At 51.0% G+C, this 20,073-nt stretch overlaps 1 protein-coding gene across 2 annotated transcripts; it reads left to right on the forward strand.

Moving 5' to 3' along the window:
• Positions 1-4,175: 4,175 nt before the first annotated feature.
• Positions 4,176-15,360, forward strand: LOC137154699 (brain and acute leukemia cytoplasmic protein-like). 2 transcript variants are annotated; one of them, XM_067550459.1, is made up of 4 exons: positions 4,176-4,257; positions 6,468-6,987; positions 9,526-9,719; positions 13,834-15,360. In XM_067550459.1, exons 2-4 carry the CDS (start codon positions 6,801-6,803, stop codon positions 13,984-13,986), a joined length of 534 nt encoding a protein of 177 aa, XP_067406560.1. In that variant the 5' UTR covers positions 4,176-4,257; positions 6,468-6,800; the 3' UTR covers positions 13,987-15,360. The 2 variants fall into 2 exon arrangements, with proteins under 2 accessions (XP_067406560.1, XP_067406559.1); XM_067550458.1 differs by lacking the exon at positions 13,834-15,360 and adding an exon at positions 10,960-11,715.
• The last annotated feature ends 4,713 nt before the right edge of the window (positions 15,361-20,073 follow it).

Genomic DNA, 20,073 nt, shown 5'->3' on the forward strand with positions numbered 1-20,073 from the left:
TGGGCTCTCCCCCAGCGAGCTCCCAGGCAAACTCCCTCTGTTTGCGTCTCCTCTGTTCGCAGCTCACTTGGTTCACAACTGGCTGCTTCTTATAAGGCTGCTGGCTCGAAGCCTGTTGACCTGTTGGGATGATTCCAGAGAGACTTTGCAGCCAGCAGTTTGTTCCATCACTGCGGTGATCCTGAACTATGGACACTGAAAATCACTTGTATGTACACGCTCCTTTACCCATTCTCTTCTTTTCTTTTCTTTCTTTTTTTATATTATTAGACTGTTAGTTTTTAGTTACTAAAGGTTTGGCATCAGCGTGATTTATTGGGTGAGATCTGAAATATTCATTGACCCGGGGAGTCGTGTATTCGATTCTTCGAGACTGGTAGAACTCTAAGTATGGTGAAAAGAGTTTTCAGAACCTCTCACTGTATTAGACTTGGTTGGCTAGATGGGAGCCAAGGGCTGGAATGCCTAAAGAGGACTGTGTTTGGCTTCTGGTTAACCAGTGTGGTGCTAGAGGAGTGTTTTTGTTACTGGCTTGGTGAATCTAATGATAGAATAAATCGCCAGTTTGCGGGATTGTCTGGTCTATTTCCTGCAGTCTGCCCTGAGTGTGGCATCCTCCGTGTGGCCCATCCAGGCACCCGGTCCCGGCTGGTAACTCACATCTGCACAAAGCACCAATCATTGCACAGGCCAGGATCAGAGGCACACACGCAGAGAAAAGCAACCACCAGTAGAGAGAAGAAACAAGCAAAGAGGCAGGAGAGGAGGAATTCTCTGTTAGTTCTTCACTGGTTTGCTAGAAGCTGGTTAATTAGCATTATATCCCGCCGGGAACCCAGCCAAACTAACAACAGGGGATCAGACGAGAGAAAGGCACTCAGAGCTGGATTAGAATACAGTCCTTCTTGTTGCCTGGGACTCATTATGTCTGTTGTTACCCAGGGGCCCGCGCTGAGGGTTGAAAAGGATAATGGACTGGTATGTTCCATCTCCGTGTATACCTGTGGAGAAGCACGTCTATCGAATCCACTCCGCTGAGCTCTGACGGCCTTTCAGACAATTCACTGGGTCTCGTCTCCGACTTTACATTTTCCATGTACGGACAAACAGAACTCTTCAGTCTGAATGGCTCTGATTTTAGAGTAAGGGGGAAAAAGAACAAAACCAAACGCGTGCACAAACCAAGTGTTCAGGAGAGAGCACGGAGTGTGTGTCACGTGCTACATCAGAAACGAAACAGGAAATGGCCGTTACCTCTAGCAGACCCCCGGGAATTGACGGGTGCAGGACACAGAAACCCAGATTGCACCAGTTAAATGCTGCAAAACGTAGAGGGCTCAGAGAAGAGCTAAGAATAGCTCAGAGTGGAAAACGCTTTCCAAGGAGCGACTGAAGGAGTCTCTCTGCTAACGTAGCAAAAGCAGGTTGAGAGACGATTTGGTCACGGTCCTTGAGACCTACATCCAGAGAAGATTTCTGCTGGCAGAGGCTCTCTTGATGGAGCCGACAAAGGCACAACAAGCGTCACTGGCTGGAAGCTGAAGTTGGCAAAACTCAAACTGGAAAGAAGACACAGATTTGATCAGGGGAGGGTGGTGTCCATTGCAGCAGCTCACCTGGGGATGCGGTGGATTCTCGGAGAGGGAGATTTTCACAGGCACGAATGGTACTGAGGTGCCTAACTCTCCTTCAAAGTCAATGGGAGTTGGGCACCTCTCATTTGTACTGTTGAAAAAAGTCCCCTGCTCAGCCATTAAGCTAAGCCTGGCTGGATCTTTCTAGAAGACACGCTGTGCTCAGCCCAGGGCTGGAGAGGGGCAGGAATCGCTGGGTGAGGTTCTCTGGCCCGTGTTCTGCAGGAGGTCAGACTGGCTGGTCACAATGGGCCCTTCTGGCCTTCCCGGCTGTACCGGCACCTGTAGCTCAGGAAGGGGCAACGCGCAGAAAAAATTCATTTGTTCCATCCGGCCAATTGCATGGAAGTGGGAGGTGTGTCTGAACCGCTCTGATACAGAGACCAGGCTAGTGACGTCAGGCTCCTGTGACCCTTCTGGGGCTCCCTGGTCCTGGGCAGCGCCGAAACACACGGGGAAAGCACAGGTCGGTCTCTCCTGGGGCTGGCTCTGGAGTTTGCGTGGCCGTCGGTGTCAGCACACAGAGGGAGCGCTGGCTGGCTTTTCGTGGCTGGCGCTAGAGAGGACGGCCGGCCCCTGGCAAGGGTGTGAGTTGGGATTCGGGCAACCTGCTTTGCCAGAGACGAGCCGGGGAAAGCCCCGCAGAGGCTCTGTCTGTGCTTTGGTTCCCCATCCGTCTGTGCAATGGGGATCGTGGCCCTGCCCTTCCTCCCGGTGGGCGTGTGCGGGTAAAGACAGCAAAGACGCAGAGCATGGGGGGCTGGGTGAGTACCGCAGAGAGGCTCTTTCCTTTCAAGCTGTGTCACAGGCCTTGGTGGCTCCATGCGCCCTGCGGCAGGAGGCAGGCCAGCAGCACAGGTCGGCATGCCTGAGCTAGTTTGGATGGGGCTAGCGCCCTCAAAACAGCCGTGTAACCGCGGCAACACGGGTGGCAGCGCAGGCTAGCCAATCAAGCGCAGGCCTGCTCAGGACCCTGGGTCCGTACGTGGGTCGCTAGCCCGAGCCGCGGTGGGTACACAGCGGTTTTTAGCCAGGCAGCTTGTTGCGCCTACCCGGGCTGTCCCGACTGCCGTGCAGACATAACCTAAGATTTGCCACGCCACGAGTCACTGCCCAGGCCCATTCCTGTGACGCTCGTCCCGCCCCGCCCCCAGCTCTCTGTTGTTTAACCCCCTCCCATTGCGTCAGAGGGACACCAACCCTCCTGCTTCAGGGCACAAACCAAACTAAGTGTTGGGGGTCAGGAGGAAACAGCCCCCAGGGACAGGTTACCTGACTGCAGGATTTCTCTCACCGTCCTCTGAAGCAGCTGATGCTGGCCCCTGTCGGTGAGGAGGACACTGCCCTAAATGGCATTCGGGTCTGATCCAGTCTGGAAATTCCTGTTTCAATCCCATCTAAAATTAGGGCTTGATCCCCCAAGTGCTCAGTGTTTTCACTAGTATGCTCACTACGCTCAGTGGTGATGGTGGTTGGCCCCATGCCTGGGTGTGAGTACAGGCAGGATCTAGCTCTGAGAATGCCAGATGGGGGCTTCAATCTCTGCAGATGTGAAGCACCTGCCTCACTTCTGGGGCTGTGCTGAAATGTGCCGTTTTCTTGTTTAACCTCCATCCTGGAACAGTTTCCAAAGGTTTCAAGCAGGTCGCAGGCCCCATCCCAAAGAGCTTACTGGCTAATATATAAAATCATTTTATCCATCACTGCAAGGCAGCCCCCTCTGGGGTGAAGTGTAGCAGCTTTCTAACAAGATTCAGCAACATTGCGGTAGATTTTGATCCAAGAAGGGAAGAAAGTATCACAAAGCATTCTCGACGGACCTAGGCATTGATCATAGCATCTCGTATCCGAGTCTTCCACCTACTCCTGCCTGTTTCTTAGTCTTTACAGCTGGACTCCAGGGTTGCTAGCCGTCCGTAAATGTATGGACAGTCAATAAAAAAATGTAGACTTTTAACACTGTCCGTAAACCCGTAAATAAAGGCAAATGCCTGTGAAATTAGGTAGAAATAAAACACATGGTATTTTGACATTGATTGTCGTCGTTCAGAATCACTTCTTGTATCATAAAACTTTCTCAGTTTCCAGTTTTCTATTACTGCACACTCCCAAAGAACCCGATTGATCAATTAACTGCACCTAAAACAATTGGGTCAAATGCCTGTGCACAGAATATCACAAGTGAGTACACACTTTTTTGACATTGGTGCATTGTTTATGGTATTTTTAGCCGTGTCAGTAAAAAGTTTACCATTTCAGTAAAAAAAAAAATCAACTTCAGATCTTCATGTCAGTAAAAACTAAAATGCAAGGCTGGCAACCCTGGGGATTGACCTATCTAGAGCGTGGCACCCCACACCAACGGCTCACTCTGCAGGCATTGCTCCTGGAGTGATGAGAGAGCCGACCTGCCTGGGTCCTGCTTCAGCACCGCCTCCAGCTGCAGTGAGTTTCCAGCTGGTGCTGCAAATTGATCTCTGCGCAGGGGGTTGCTGAAGCGCAGAGCTTCAAAGCTTCAGGAGAAGCAGGAGCAAGTAGGAGGAACAGAGCGAAAACCAGCTGCCTCTGGATGGAGAGACGCCTGGAAGGGAGGCTGAGAAGCAGCTTCTCCAGCACAGATGAGGTAAGAGAAAAAGTGTCCTTAGTATGGTCTCTGTCTGAGGATTATTGCAGGAGGCAGAGTTGCTTCCTGGAAGCAAGAGGGAGAATGGAGGGGTTTGTTTGCTGGAACGGCCTCTGCTCAGCTAAGCTGTCCCTGGGGTACCTGTGCAGAATCTCACAGCTTGGCTCGTTTCGCTAGACCCTGACAAAGTCCTCGCCTGCTTTTGGGATCTCTGAGCCTCCTGATCCCTGGTGTGCGTGAGTGTGTTGCACACCTGCCCACCTTTACTACTGTTTATCTGCCTTACAGTCACACCCAGTCGGAGCTGGGGGGCCCCAGGTGCCACTAGCTGATGTGCAGATGCAGCAAAAACGCAGCCTCTGCCCCGAAAAGCTCAAAACCAGCTGAACCAGTCCCTGGGGAGTTGCCACTGCATCCCCTCAGCTCCCAGGCTGCCTTCAGGGTGACGCTCACTGGGGTGGAGCAGTAGCCATGCTGAAAGCAGTATTTCCCAGTGGCCAGGGCAGTGGCCTGGATCTCGGGACCTGGGTTCTAATCCCAGCTAGGACATCTTGAGCAATGGGTTTCCCATCTGTTTCCCCTGCCACTCTTCGTTAGACTGTAAGAGTTCCAGGACAGAGACTGTCTCTTGCTAAAAGTCATGGGGTGCAATGGTGGATTGAGTCTCTAGGCATTCCTGTACTATAAATAATAGTCACTTGAGACTAGGGTGACCGGATGTCCTGATTTATAGAGACTGTCCCGATATTCAGGGCTTTGCCTTATATAGGTGCCTATTACCCCCCAAGCCTCTTGCCCCGATTTTTCACACTTGCCATCTGGTCACCCTCAGCAGGTAGCTCCCATTTTAGGACAGGGGCTTTTGACTGTAAGCTCTTTGGGGCAGGGATCCCGTGTATCTTTGTCTTGTAAAGAGCGGAATGGCTAATGAAGCAACCCGAGACTGCTGTACCGGGGCATTTTAGCAGTCAGCCAGGAGTTTAAGCCACTGCCACTTATTGGGCTGGATGGCCAATTATTTTGCTTGCTGCCTTTTGCCATTTTTAGGCCTTTTCAGGAAAATGTAGTACAAGGAGGCAAACTGGGTGGGGGGAGGGGGTTATAAAGTGATTATGTGAAGTGGATTTGACTATTTGACTTTACGTTGGGAGCGAGAGAAGACGAGCTTCCTGCTCTGCAAAGCTCTCAGGCTAATTGTCTGAGGGTTCTCCAAGCTACTTTGAATCACAGACTTTTTCTCCCCTGCAATTTATCCTTCCCCCCCATCACCAGCTAAGAAGGAATCTCTAGCTGAAGGAATTGGAATAGAAGATTCCCTGCAAGGATGGGCTGGCACAAGCTGCTCCCTCTACACACCCATTCGTTTCTTCTTCGAATATTCCTCTCGGCTGCATCCTTCACACGCTCTCTCTGGATTTGCTTCCACTCTCTGCTCCTTTTCCCCCACTTGATTTCTGTCTCTCCCACCAGCTCTTTATCAAAGTCTTAGGATCTGTCTTTCATTCATTCTCTGCCTCCAGTCCAATTCCCATGGTATATATTCACTGATCTCCCAGCCCCACACACACTGCTTTTTGCACACTCTTTCCTTGGTGAAATTCAAATCCAAGTCAAACTCTGGAGGAAGCTTAAAACTGGATTTAAAAGGATTAGCCCATCCGGAATTGAAACGTCCAGGCAAAGAAATGGGGTTCTGCTGCCTCCTCCATGCTGCAGGTTAACTGTTCATTTGGATTACCATAGTGCCTAGAGGCAAAATAAATAAATAAATAAATGTCACGGTCTGCTCAGGGGTGATTCAGAAAGCAGGAAAAGGGTCTCATTCTGCAGGTAGATCCTTCCTGATAAATAGCTTCCCTAGAGCTTAAAGAGATTCATGGGCACCTTGTTTTCCCGGATGCCCTGATCTGCACTACAGATAAATATGGATAAACTGGACGGAGACTCTAAAATCCTCTAGGTTTTTTGTTCTCCCCACTCCCCACCCCTTAGCGTTTTGCCGGTTGCAGCAGCTTAGCTCAGTGCTTGCTGGGTGCAATAATTGAGACTCTCCAGATCTGCCCCAAACTGTACATTCATTTCATAGAGAAGATTCACCGCGACAAGACCAGCCAGAGAGGTACAGTGTGGCTAATTTTTTGCCTGATTGCAATGAAGGGAATGGTAGAACAGCAAAGACAATGCCTGTCTGTTTGATTTAACCCTTTCAGGTGCCTTCCAGCCAGCCCCAGCCTTTGCTCTCTTTATGAGGATCCAAGTCGTAGCCCCGCTGAAGGACACTGGTGGGCAGTCAGGCTGCCCCATTTCACGGCAGCTAACACACCCACAGGTGGCTGTTTTGTCCCTTGACTGCACTTCCAAGGGGTACTTCCCCAGGGAGTTGGGTGGGAATAACTCTGGCTGAAGGAGAGGCCGGATCCCGCCAGCGCAACACCCGGGAGGCAGGAAGATGCTCACAGAAGGTGGCTGAGGGACAGATTTCCCTGCCACGCTCCGTGACGCTCACCTGACTTGCTGTGGGTGACGCCAATCGGCCCCTTGCCATGGGCTGCGGGGGCAGCCGGACGGACGGCCTGGAGCCGAGGTATCGGGAGAGCTGGACCAAAGAGACGGAGTCCACCTGGCTGACAAGCACAGACGCCGACATCCCGCTCTCCTCCCTGCAGACCCTCCCTCCGGAGAGCTGCCCCAAGATGGCCTTTGGAATCGATAAAAGCACCATGAGCTTAGGTAAGAGAGCGGGCCCTGCTCCAGGCCAGGACGTGGGGGGCCTGGCTGTTTGCAGGGTGCTGGTTGCTCTGACTGGTCTCCAGCAGCTCAGCCGCATGGCAAGGAGCAGATATCCCTTAGCAGCTCATGCACGTGCTAACTGCTGTGGGTACGATGGCACCAGGCAAGCTGCGGGTGTCGTGGTAACAGTGGGGCAAACGCAGGCCTGGGGGGAGCCGGTCTGTGCCCACGGCATTGGGCCTGCTCTGCCCAAGGGCTGAATCTGTTCCCTGTCTCTCTGCTGCAATGCTTGACGGGAACAAACTGAGAGGCGTTTTTGCGTTTACACGGTGCCTTTCCTATGAGACCTGCCCACACTTATAGGTTCCTAGATTCCAAAGCCAGAAGGGACCACAGGGATCCTCTAGTCTGACCTCCCGTCTAATGGGGCCAGAGAAATACTTTGTGTTTGAACCGATGCCTGGGGAGTGGCTTGGTGAAAAGAAGCAGGGACAAAAAAAAAAAATCAAGCCTTTTTAAAGAAGAGGGGGGAATGAAGGGGGCTATAAACCCAATGCAGCCCCCTCTCGCCGGATGATGAGTTGTGCATTGCAGGGTGCCCCCTTTAGTCTGCGTTCCTCCATGAAATGACATCAGCCCAAAAAACCAATTAGAATGACTGATCTGCTGTGGGCCAGCGTTCCTTGTTGCCATGGATATAGCGTGGCAACCAAATTTGGTAGCCATGGATATAAGAATCCCTTGGAAAGTTGGTGAAATAAAACTGAAACTGGTCTCAGGAGCAAGAGGGGAAAATGCACCGGCCGGGAAAACGGTGACTATCAGGCCATGAATTTCAATGGGGCTCTGTTCTCATGTGTGCTCAGGGTTATTACATGCCCTCTAGTCTGCAAACAACAGTGATTTCCCATTGGAAAGCCAACCTGCTGGCCGTCTCTTACTTTGCTGTAACTCAGCTGCAGTCTGCACCGTGGTGAACTGGCAGGGGACCGACCTTGCACTCTCTCAGAATTGCTACCAAGATTTAAGGGCCTGAGCTTGAGAGAGAGCCAATTAACTGTCAGATGGAAAGCTCAGCATGGCCCATGTCCATGTATCTTCCTTAAGATGTCAAGCCCCCATTAAATTTTCTGAGTCCTGGCGGGGTGTGAGGGAGTAAGGCTGCTTTCACTCGAGCAGAAAGCCAGCTTGTCTACGTGCCAATTTCCCCCTAGATTTGGGTTAGGCGAATAGGGCAAGTTTTGCTAATCCCATCGCTCGGGGCATTTAGAACTAGACTGGATCAATCGCTAGCAGATGAGCAGCACTGCCCGATCCTGCATTGGTCCTAGGGAAAGGAGCAGATGAGGCCAGAGGTCTCGTCCATCTGTACATGCTCTGATTCCATGAATTCATTGAGTTCTGAGTGAGTATAGCGCAGGAGGAAATGCACAAGGAGCCGTAGAATGGAGGATTAAATATCCCTTTTAAAGCATCTACCATCAGCACAGTGCACAGATTTGACCATTTTAGGTAGGTCTGAGCTGATCCTTACATCTAATAAATAGCATAGCCAGTCCCAGCACATTCCCTTAGCAGCAGTAGCTGTTACAACAATTTTCACACCATGTTACGCCACATCCCGGTAGCAAAAGATTACTTTTGCTTATGATGGTTGCTCGAGTGCAGAATGTGTGAGTCGGTGAAGAGAATGATCAGATCTGCGAGATTTCACACTTAAAGGATTTCATGGCTTCTCTTCCCTGATCCCAGCCATAAAAATGAAATAAATCTCTAGAGACACGTTGCGTTCTATAAATTTGCTGCATGTTTGATTCAGTTCACTGCATCCATATACAGAGCAGCCATGACAACATCACTTGCAATGAGACATTATTGGTAAAATAATGTTTATATTACAGTGGCAGGGTGGGGCTCCCATTTCAGTTGTGGCCCCATTGTGCTAGGTGCTGCACATACGCTGCCACTGCCCAGAAGATCTTGAATCCGAAACAGAAAAAGGGTGGGAGAAGGGAAGCGTTATTACTATTTCATAGATGGGGAAAGTGACGCACAGAGCAACAGTGAAAATTTAAATGAATAAAAATAGGAAAAAAGCTTAAAATAAACATCAATATCTGTCAAAATTATATTTTAAAAAATCTGCCAAGCCTAGTCATCATTTTATTTTATTTTATGTTTTTAAATACAAAACTGGTTTGAGTTTCATTCTGTTTCCAACATTGTATGACAAACTAATTCCGAACTGGGGAAGATAAGGCTGTGCAAAGTCTTCACAGCTAATTATTTTTAAAGCCAAATCTGAAGCTTTCGGCTTTCTCTCTTGGTTGGGAGAGGGGTCCAATTTCACACCCAAACGGCTTTAGAGCAAAATGCTACTTTGGGGCTGAAAAACAGGGCCAGTTCTGAGTTTTTCAGAGGGGCTTGTTTTCACTCAGAAATGGCCCTCCGAGTTTTAACTGAGAACCTTTATTCTCCTTTGTTCTTTTGGGAAACATAACCTTGACTTGGCTCACGTTACTTTTCTTTGTTTTCCAGGAGCCGATTTCTTTGACGACGGGTTTCCTAACCCAGCACAGTCCTATCTGAAAGTTTGCTCTGTGATGTCTGATTCGTCCTTTGATGAAACCAAAGCTGCAGCTGGTGAAAGCCAAGTAACCAACAAGCCATTGAATGGAGTTCCACCCACTGGGACAGCCATTCAGAAAAGAAGTGTGCTCTGTACTGAAAAGGTAAAATTGCTTGATAGGATGGAACTGGGCTTCACCACAAGATGCACGGGTAACTTCCTAAGAGAGAGACCGTGGTTTTGTTTTTTCAGCAGGAAGCGCTCGTCACTTTATCAGCACTGACCCTAGTGCCCCAGCAGGCTTTAGGAACAGAGCCAAGGTGGGAAACGGTTTTCCTGTCCTGCAAAAATAGTCGAGATTTCAAAACTTTTTCAGTGCCACAATAGGATGAAACTGAGACGGTTTGAAATTTTTCACAAATGAGAGAGAGCCCAAAACACTCACCTGGATGTGATAGACCCAGGGTCAAGTCCCTGCTCTGCAGTAAGGAGTTGAATCTAGGTCTCCCACATGCCATGGGAGGGCGCTAACACCTCGGCTAACGAGTCAGTCTCCATGGGCCTGTCAATGCTTTAGTGACTCTTTGTAGAAATAGCCGCTCGGACAGGAGAGACGGCGAGAGAGTGACTGACCGTCGGTCAGGACGCTCACCTGGCCTGCGGGAAAGCTGAATCAGGGCACTCGCTGCATCTCCTGTGAGTGCTTTAACTACGGGCCTCTCTCTTTCTCTCTCGTGGATTTTGAGCAGAAATTCCATCTTGGACCCTTTTGCTGGGGAAAAAAATTCTGTTTTGAGGCACCAGCATTTTCCTGTGAAAAAATGTTTCCTCAAAATATTCTGGAGCAGCTCTAGCCACGGGGCACGGTAGCCAGGGGGCACGGTGCTGAGAGACGTTCCTACTTGCAGATGGGGCGGAGGGGGAGTGACCCTGTGCGATGACACAAGGGGCAGGGGAAGATTCTATCTCTATGGCGGAAGGTGGCCAAGCGCCTCTCTCTACGACAGCACATTTCTAGCCAGAAGTTTGGACCCCTCCGGGGCTATTCTGGGAGACGCAGCAAGCCCTGAAACATAAGCTTGTGAGACAACGTTCATCTCCACCACCTTCCAAATGGCTTCCTCTTCCAGATCTTTCCCAGGGTCCCACTGGAACGAGGCTGAGACATTTAAATCTATGCCAGGCAAAATGGGCAGAGAGCGAGAATCATGCAGTATCTGTAGGGTGGGAGGGAGACACAGAGAGAAAAGAGCTACTCTAGCAGCTTATCTACTCCAGCATCAGGGAGTCCCTTCATATTCCCACTTTACCACATCTGTCACGCAATCCCCAGCACCCCCTGATGTTCCAACCCCCCCTTACAGGTGCCTTCAGTCCACACCCCTTGCTTTTGTTATTGCCAGGGATATGCTCCTTCCAAATCCTTCGTGCCTCCAAAGACATCTTCCTCAACTTGCCCGCTTCAAAAGGAGGGTCATGCTAGTGGCCGACAGTCATGGCCAATGGAGCTTTCTTCTGTCCTTCAATCAGATCCAGCGACGGCAGCTGGAGAGTTCTTGGGAGAAGGGACCATCTTATTGTGACACATTTTCGCACAACGGGCTCCTTTTCCCTGACCACAGCTATTAGGTGCTACCATAATGCAAATAAACTAATACAAAAGCTCCCTGTGCCAGGGATTCTGACCCAGGAGGAGATGCATGGGAGGAGAGTTCGGTTTCCAAGGCACATTCATTCCTTGACACCTCTGCTGGGACTGCCGACAAAGAGGGCCATTTTGGGGCATGGTTTCTGTGAAGTGGACAGCTGTCTTCTAAGAACTGAACTGAGGCCAACATCTTGCCTAGGCCACTGAACAGCCATCAAGTGGGAGCAACTTTCAAGCACTTGTTTCCTATGTGCAATTTAAACCGTCTTCACTGGTTAATAGGAGAGCTCTTAAAGGCCCCAAAAGAAAGATCAGAGCCCCACTGTGCAAACACACAGTAAGAGGCAGCCTCGTGCCACAGTGAGCTCTGAATCGAAATAGGTAAGCAAGACGGGAAACAACTTGTCCAAGGTTGTGTGTCAGGTTAGGGGGAGAGCTGGGACTAGAACGGCTGTCTCCTGAGTTCCAGTCAAGTGCTAACCCCCTAGATCACACCGCCTAGTGCCTATGGGCTGCCACGCTCCATTACAAGCACTTTGGCAACCAGGTTAGTATTTAAAACAACCTTGACGAAATGGAGAATTGATCGGGAAGCAACAAGTGGAAATTCAGTAAAATCAAGAGCAAAGTACTTCACTGAGGAAGGAAAAAAGAAATGCACCACTAGAAAATGGGGAATAACTGAGTAGGGGGGTCATACTGCTGAAAAGGAGTGAGGGTTACAAATTGAATATGAGTCAGCAACGTGATGCAGTTGCAAAAAAGGCAAATATCCTTCTAGGGTGTCTGAACAGGAGCGTCAGACGTAAGACATGGGAGGTAATTGTCCTGCTGTGCTCAGCACTGGTAGGTCCAGTTCTGGGTGTCAGTTTAGGAAAGATGTGGACTAATTGAAGAGCGCCCAGAGGAAAGCAACAAAAACGATCAAAGGTTTAGAAAACCTGGCCTACGAGAAAAGATTTAAAAATGAGCATGTTTAGTTTTGAGAAAAGACCGAGGAAAGACCCGTTAACAGTCTTCAGATATGATAAGGGCTGTTATAAAGAGGACAGGGATCAATTGTTCTCCATGTCCTCCGAAGGTACTACAAGAAGTAATGGGCTGAATCAACAGCAAGGGAAATTCAGGTTCGATATTAGGAAAAATTTCTAACTCTAAGGGGACCCAAGCTCTGGAAAAGGCTTCCAAGGGAGGTGGTGGAAGCCCCATCACAGGAGGCTTTTAAGACCAATGTAGGACGGGCTCCTGCCCGGTCTGGTCCTTGCGGCCCTTCCTCGGGCCCAGGCTCGGAGGAAGGCCGCTGCGCCTTCCAACAAAAAGGGGATATTAGTGTCTGTAGGGCCGTGGTCCAGGACCTCAGGCAGAGCGGGCGAGCAGCAGTGTCCTCTAATTGGGAGAGCAGGGGCTGGTATTCACTCCCTGGGCAGCGAGGACGGGGGGGGGGGGGGGGGAACGCAGGCCCATCCAACTCCACTGCGTCCCAGCCCAGGGCCCTAGCACTGGCAAAGGCGTTGCCACTCAGTCGGCGGGGCTCCCACCGCAACATGCTGATGGGGCTTGCCCCTTGTACAGCCACGCCTATGGCTGTCCCTGGGCCACTTCCTCCCCGTATCCCCCGGTACCTGCGTCCTCTGGTTCCTCAGGGTCGCTGGGGTACACCGCCAGGGGCATACCAGCCAGTCCCTCCTCATCCACGGGCAGCAAGGCGGGGAGCTCCTTGGCAAGGGGCAGCTCCTCCAGGTCCCAGGGATCGGGGTAGGGCTCAGCCTCAGGCAGCTCCTCCAGGTCAGGTCCCGCCTCTGGGGGCTCGGCTTCTGGCAGTTCTTCCAAGTCAGGGCTGGCCTCAGGGGGGAATTCTCAGCCCTCCGTCTCAGGGGGCTCGACCCAGTTGCTTGGGCCCCGAGGCCTGGCCCAGTCCTTCGAGTCTGTAGGCCTAAGCCTGTCTAGAGGGCCTGGAGGCCATATCCAGCCCTTAGCGACAGGCCGCTGGGGTCTGTGCTGGAAGGCATTCGCCTGGAGCGAAGTCCCGGCCCAGTTTGGGCCTTCGCTGTAGCCAGCAGGACAGCACATCTGCCTCCGGCAGCAGCTCTCCCTCTACTGAGCAACGGGGCCTGCTTTTTGTAGTTACAGCCCTTACTGAGGCTCCACCCCCCTGCTGCCGGGTTGGTCGGCCGCCGGAACCTATCGGTGGCCGGCTCACCGGTTGCCGGGCAGACTGAGCTTCCGGCCTGTTCAGGGCCTGATCTGGTCCTTGCAGCCCTTCCTCGAGCCCAGGCTCGGAGGAAGGCCACTGCGCCTTCCTACAACCAGGTTGGACAAACACCTGCCAGGGATGGTCTGTCTCAGCACAGTGGACTGGACTTGATGATTTCTTGAGGTCCCTTCCAGCCCGACATTGCTATGATTCTATCCCATTAGCACCTCCCAATGCCCCAGTATCTCCAGTCCCCACCGCCTCTACCTTTTGCTTATTTGTTTGTAACCAGAGGAGACCACTGGTCTGGCTGAGTTCTCTCCATAATACACTACATTCCAGCCAGGTGGGACCACTGGGCTAAATCGGTGCCAATCTTGTGGAGCTGGACTGGCATGGCACCCCTCATTAACCGTCCCTCTCTTTCCTTTCCAGACCAAGTGGCAATCCAACCGCATGGCCAACAAGCAAGTCACCATCATGGTGACGCAGAGCATCCAGCAGATCGACACTCCAGGGAGAATCTTAGGCACCTCCTGCACCACCTATGGGCTGGCAAACCTAGTGGGGGAGAAAGGGAAAGCCTAACGCTGACCTCACATCCATGGTTGTACTCTGATAAGCATCTTGTGCGTTAGCAGCAAAGGCCACCTGCCTGGACCCAGCAGAAGATACATTAACACTTCTTTCATCTTGATAGGCTCCGATAATAATCCCTCCCGGTGTTGTAGGCTTTGGTTCAGGCCCCCCAGGCCAACTCATCCTAATGCTGTGGGGGGTATGTGCAAAGACTGGTATGATCTCTGTGTAACAGGGCTTAATCATAGAGGATTAGAGTTGGAAGGGACCTCAGGAGGTCATCTAGGACCAGCCTCAATTTATCCCTAGCTGACTCCGTAAGCCCCCCTGCCTTTCGAAGGACCCAGGAATGATCCTTGGACGGGTGGACCAAGGGAAAGAATCTCAGTAGTAAGCTCTGCTGCTGACAGCCATGCACCATCGCATGGCCAGCTCTGCGGTTCTTCTGCTTGCCAGGGATATTGGGGGGGGAGATGACCACCAGGATAATCTTTCCCTCTATGGTTTCCCTTTGCAAAAAGCGAGGAAGAGTCTATCCCCTTCCCCAAGGGAAGGGGGGCAGTTGGTCGCTGGGGATTCAAACTCCAGAGGCTTTAAGATGGGGGGCTCCATTTTGCATCACACGTCACCAGCAGCTAAATTCTGGCTGCAAATTCGATGCTCGAGAGGAGGATGTGACAGAACACGGCTGGTTTTTCAAACTCCCAGTGGAGACTGGCTTGTAAACGGAGCCAACCGGGCCCTCCACGCTAATTATAGCACCTCCCCCAGCAGCATTGCTCCAAAGCCGCTCTCCTCACTGCTCCCTCATTTTAACCTTTCGCTCGTCAACATCTGTCTGTAACCGAGGTGTGAAAAGCTGATTCGCATGCCCTCAGCCCTCGGGGGCCGGATCTGCAGCTGGTGTAAATTGGCGTCACTCCCCTGCAGTCCGTGGGGCTTTGCAGCTTTGCACCAGCTGAGACAGAATGACTGGCTTTCTCCGCTCTGCAGTCAGTCCCTGCTCTATTAGGATCTCGCCAGTGTCCTAGTCTACATCAGAGGGATGAAGGCTGGGGCTGTCAAAGGGAGCTAACGTCCCTCCCAGAGAAATTCAACTCCCTTAGGCCCCCCGAATGGCCCAGCCAAGGCCCCTGCCCCAAGCATCATACAATCAAAGAGCTTGAACCAGCAATCCCTGTCCACCAAGCACAGTGCTATGCGGGGTCTCCTGGATAGCACGGTGTTCCTGGAGTCAAGCAGCGCTGGCAGTAAGGACCCTCTGCAGGCCAGCCCTAAGGATCTAGACGAGACGGGTGGGGTGAGAGTCAGGGGGGAAGGAGAATGCGAATCGATAAAGCATGTGGATGTAACGTGCACATCTTGGTGTGTCCATTCGATATGTGGCAGTGGATCATAAATAGAACTCGGTCCATTTGTATCTGGGTGACAGAGCCACCTGCTAGGCAGCAGCTCCCAGGCTTGGAGACCTGGCGACACAGGACCCGGAGAGAGCAATGTCTTATTCTCATGGGGGGATGTGTTGGGCCAGGGGAGAAGGTAGGAGATGATGATTTAACTGGAGCGAGGGAATTGGTGTCCACTGTTCAAGAGGGATGTTGATAAATTAGAGAGGGGTCAGAGAAGAGCCACAAGAATGATTCAGGGATCAGAGAACATGCACTAGAGCGATAGGTTGAGCTCCTTGAGTCTATTGATCTTCACCGAGAGAAGGTTAAGGGGTGACCGGATCACAGTCTGTACGTAGCTACCTGGGGAACAAATATTTAATCATGGGCCCTTCAGTCGAGCAGAGAAAGCTCGAACAGGATTCAATAGCTGGAAGTTGACACTAGACAAATTCAGCCTGGAAATAAGAGAGGGAGATTGGATGGGTCAGAGGGAAGGAAAGGGAGATGGGTTGGAGGATGTCGCCACAAACAGCCAATCAGTAGAGAGGAAAGAGTCTCCAGAGTGCTTAGGCAGGAAGCAGAATTTGGTGCCATCCCCTTGGGTTCAGGAGGCTGTGAAGATGCCTCCCCCGCCATCCTTTGGTGCTGCCACCATGAGCTCCTGTTGGCGGAAGATGGGGGTGACCCTTTGATTACAAGGGGTGGCTTCACCCCACCAATAGCTGGGAGGGGACAGTCAGGCCCTGGTTCCCTGTTCCCCCAAGCCCTCCAACCCATTTCACGCGACCATCTAAATATCCACCTTTAACCCCCCACTGCACGTGTGGGATGGGGTTTAATAAAAAGCAGCGCAGGGAAATAAGAGACGGCCCTACCGTTGAGATCTGAGGTTGGGACGAGTCAGCAGATAGGGTTAAAACCCAGTAATTCATGGGACTGAGGTTGTTCAGAGTCATGGTACCAGATCCTTTCAGCCAGACTGGTTTGCAGCTCCCTGGTTTGCATCCCCCTTCGCCCTTGTATTCATTCTGTGCCTGCAAAAATCAAATCAAGTCAAAAGAAGGCTAGTCGTTTTCAGCGTAGCGCGTTTAAAGCAGCATCGGGGGCATGACACTTGCTTGACCTATTACTCTTTGGACATAGTGATAAAGGTTATTTCTCCATCACGATCAAAGCAGGCCAGTGTGGACTTTGTCCAGGTGCCAGCAAACGCTGGTACCGCTCTCGCTCCAGGGGTGGCGTTTCATGTTGCCGGGCTCCAAATCGCCAGCAAATCGCGGGAAGTGATTATTCCCCTCTATTCGGCATCGGTGAGGCCGCATTTGGAGTATTGTGTCCAGTTTTGGGCCCCCCACTACAAAAAGGATGTGGAGAAGTTGGAGAGAGTCCAGCGGAGGGCAACAAAAATGATGAGGGGGCTGGAGCACAAGACTTATGAGGAGAGGCTGAGGGAACTAGGCTTGTTTAGTCTGCAGAAGAGAAGAGTGAGGGGGGATTTGATAGCAGCCTTTAACTACCTGAAGGGGGTTCCAGGGAGGATGGAGCTAGGCTGTTCTCAGTGGTGGCAGATGACAGAACAAGGAGCAATGGTCTCAAGTTGCAGTTGGGGAGGTCTAGGTTGGATATTAGGAAAAAGTTTTCCCCTAGGCGGGTGGTGAAGCACTGGAATGGGTTACCTAGGGAGGTGGTGGAATCTCCATCCTTAGAGGTTTTTAAGCTGCGGTTTGACAAAGCCCTGGCTGGGCTGATTTAGCTGAGGTTAGTCCTGCTTTGAGCAGGGAGTTGGACTAGATACCTCCTGAGGTCCCTGCCACCCCTCATCTTCTAGGATTCTCTGATTCTATGACAACGTGTAGCTCCTTCTGTGAAGTTTCTGTTTCGGCATGGAATACTTACTTTGCTCGTTCATTTGTTGTAGCTTCCTAGCCATCAGGAAGGATTTGGGACCAGGGCCTCAGCTGGTGGGGCTGAGCTGATTTCGGCCAGCTGAGGTCATCTGGCCCTTGTTTTCATTGCTGGGAGAGAAGTCCGTGCTTGCCGGCTCAGGATGTTTGCTCCTGCTCTACCCTCATGTTCAGTCTGCACATCGCTCTGAAATGGGGAGGACACACAGCAGCAGTAACAGCAGCAGGGAAGCTGCATTCACTGGCCGCTTAAAAGCAGCGGGGTTCTAAGCACTCTGCCCCGGGGTCCTAACTGCCCCAAATCTATTAGCAGCCTTTAAGGACCTGTTCCTTGGCTGCCACGCCAGATCCCCCAGACCCTGCCAGTCAGCCTCGGGCTGAACAAAAGGGAGCCACCCGGGTGGCTTCAAAAGTAGCATCTCAAATCTGCTTGTGACTTCTCCCAAGAGCCTCAGAGACAACCGGTGCAGTAGAGGCCAGAGTGGCTGGCAATGGCTGTCTCAATTCACCCCTGCAAAGAGGGAAGAGTGGGGAACTCGTGCTTTTTTTATTCTATATGAAGAAAGCTGGAAAGTGTTGTGGGGCAGCATAGGGGGGATTCCCACGCATCCACTCTCTACTACAGGCCCTGGGACCCTAAACAAGGGGGCTGCCTGCCCCGTATCCCAGGAGAAAGCCATACTGGAGGGGCAGTGAAGATCTCTGCCCCGAGGGCTGATGCTCACAGGTCTGCTTTACTAACGGCAGCAAGCAGATAACCACAAGGAAAAGGATCCAGCCTATTCAAAGAACTGGGCACTAGCTGCTTGGTCAGCTCAGAGTGCCGTGGTGATGCTAATGCCAGATCAGCAGTGCATGCATTAAATGCCTAGGATCTGTGTACCTTTCAGTACTGAAGAAATCTGTATGTGGAATACTCTCATTTTTTTGTTGTTGTTTGCCTGGTATTTGCTGTATTGCTGTAATGATAAAAGCACACTCAGATTTATGAGGACTCTAAGTTAACCCACAGATTGTCTTCTTATAAACAGAAAGATTTTTTTGGTGTGCTCTGTACTGAGAAATTTCAGTCTGGTTCGTTGCCCTGCATAGATAAGAAACCCACACAGGAATCTGGGCAGTCTCCAAAGCTTTATTCTGCAGAAGGTCAGTCACATAGCCACAGGCGGCCAGTGAACAAAAGAGCCTGAAAATAATTGTTACTACATTTTATACAAGCATAAAACAGAAGACACCCATGCACAGTAGCTTAACTTACATAAGCATACTTGGCACCCTACAAGGCTACAAGAAGAAGATAAGACTATTTTGCACGAGGTGATTGGTCCCTGTACTAGTTCATTGTTTTAATTTTTGCTGATACTTTACTTTGCCTGCTAACTGGAACTATCCGGATCTGGCAGGGCAGTTCTTCTTTAGCTGATAACAGGGGCCCTCTACAATCCTGGGTTACTTGTGGACAGCTAGACAAAATGGAGTTACTTAGGCTAACTAAAAAATCATTGCTTACAGGTCTGAGCAGCTTTACTCCAGTGTGGTGTCTTTCCTCCAAACTGGAGCAACTCAGAGCACGGGCATCCCCAGCTGTCCCAGTTTGCAGATACTGAACTCACTCAGTATTCCTGCAGGAAAATGGAATTATTCTGGGGACGGGTGTAATCAAAGTTCAGGGGGGTTACACTCAGAGGGGCTCCAGCTCTTTAACAAAGCAACTGACTCTGCTGTCCCGGGAGCCTTTCCCTGCCTGAACACGGGTTGCTCCTACAGGGCCGGCTCACCCTGTGACATCGCTCCTGTCTTTCCATACAGACTCCACAGCAGACTGGAGAACTGGGCGGGATTATGACATCACAGGTCTCAAGGCGACGGAACGGCTCTAACCCAGTAGGTCAGTGCCCTGCAAGGCCTGCCGTGGCTTTTAAACTTTCCCAGGGAGATGTGGAGACATGGTCCAGTTAACCTGCACTCAGGGTTAACAAGAACTCAGCTGCAAGCTGCCTGTGAGGAACTCATTTTGATAATGATGCCCCTGTGTCAGCAGACCCGCAGGTCACAGGTCAAAATGTGTAACTTCAACAATGTCCTTGGAAGGGCCCAAAATAACAACCACACACCACAGGGCCGTATCAGCTATGCGCTGTTACTTCAACTGCACTGTGACCCAGTGGCTAGTGCACTGGTTTGAAACTTAGGTGCTAGTCCTGGCTTTGCTACTGTCCTGCTGGGCGGCCTTGGGCAAGTCACTTTCCTTCTTAGTGCCTCAGCTTCCCATTTCTAAAAAGGGGCTAATGATACAGACCTCATTTGTAAAGTACTTTGAGATCCCGTGACAGGAAGCTCTAGAGAAGAGGTAGGAATTTTTATCATCTCAGGATATATGGTGCTTTTCTTAAAGCTCCCACTGCTGAAGTCAAGTGATTTATTTGAGAATCTCTGCTTTTTCTTTTAATTGATAGATAGATAGATAGATAGATAGCAAATGTCAAGCCTTCGTGGTTGCAGGCTGCAAAGAGAACTTGGAAAACGTGAAGTGAGTTCACCCGAAGGCTCAGACCCCAGAAGGCAAATGAAGTCCCCCAGATGAATTATTTTTTTAAAAGTCTCATTATTTTTAAGCCAATCTCATGATTTTTTTTGCGGGGGGAGGGGGGAAACAGCTCATGGTTTTGGAATGCTTGGCTGGTGATCCCACGACAGTTTTTCTGCATTTGTAGCGCTAGATTATCACTTAAGGGCCGCTGCTCCCGTCAAGCTGGGAGATTCTGACTCAGTCACAAACTTTCCTTGCCTGGGGGTTTGAG

This window comes from Emydura macquarii, unplaced genomic scaffold, assembly GCF_026122565.2.
Source record: "Emydura macquarii macquarii isolate MOO-44397 ecotype Brisbane River unplaced genomic scaffold, CSIRO-AGI_Emac_v2 contig_1288, whole genome shotgun sequence".
Lineage (NCBI taxonomy): Eukaryota > Metazoa > Chordata > Testudines > Chelidae > Emydura > Emydura macquarii.

What these genes read in the sequence shown, in the direction of transcription:
- LOC137154699 (XM_067550458.1), top strand. Translation starts at nt 6,801, where the DNA reads ATGGGCTGCGGGGGCAGCCGGACGGACGGCCTGGAGCCGAGGTATCGG. An exon ending in TAAAAGCACCATGAGCTTAG is followed by an intron (nt 6,988 to 9,525) that starts GTAAGAGAGCGG and finishes TTTGTTTTCCAG; the next exon opens with GAGCCGATTTCTTTGACGAC. An exon ending in GTGTGCTCTGTACTGAAAAG is followed by an intron (nt 9,720 to 10,959) that starts GTAAAATTGCTT and finishes TGTTATTGCCAG; the next exon opens with GGATATGCTCCTTCCAAATC.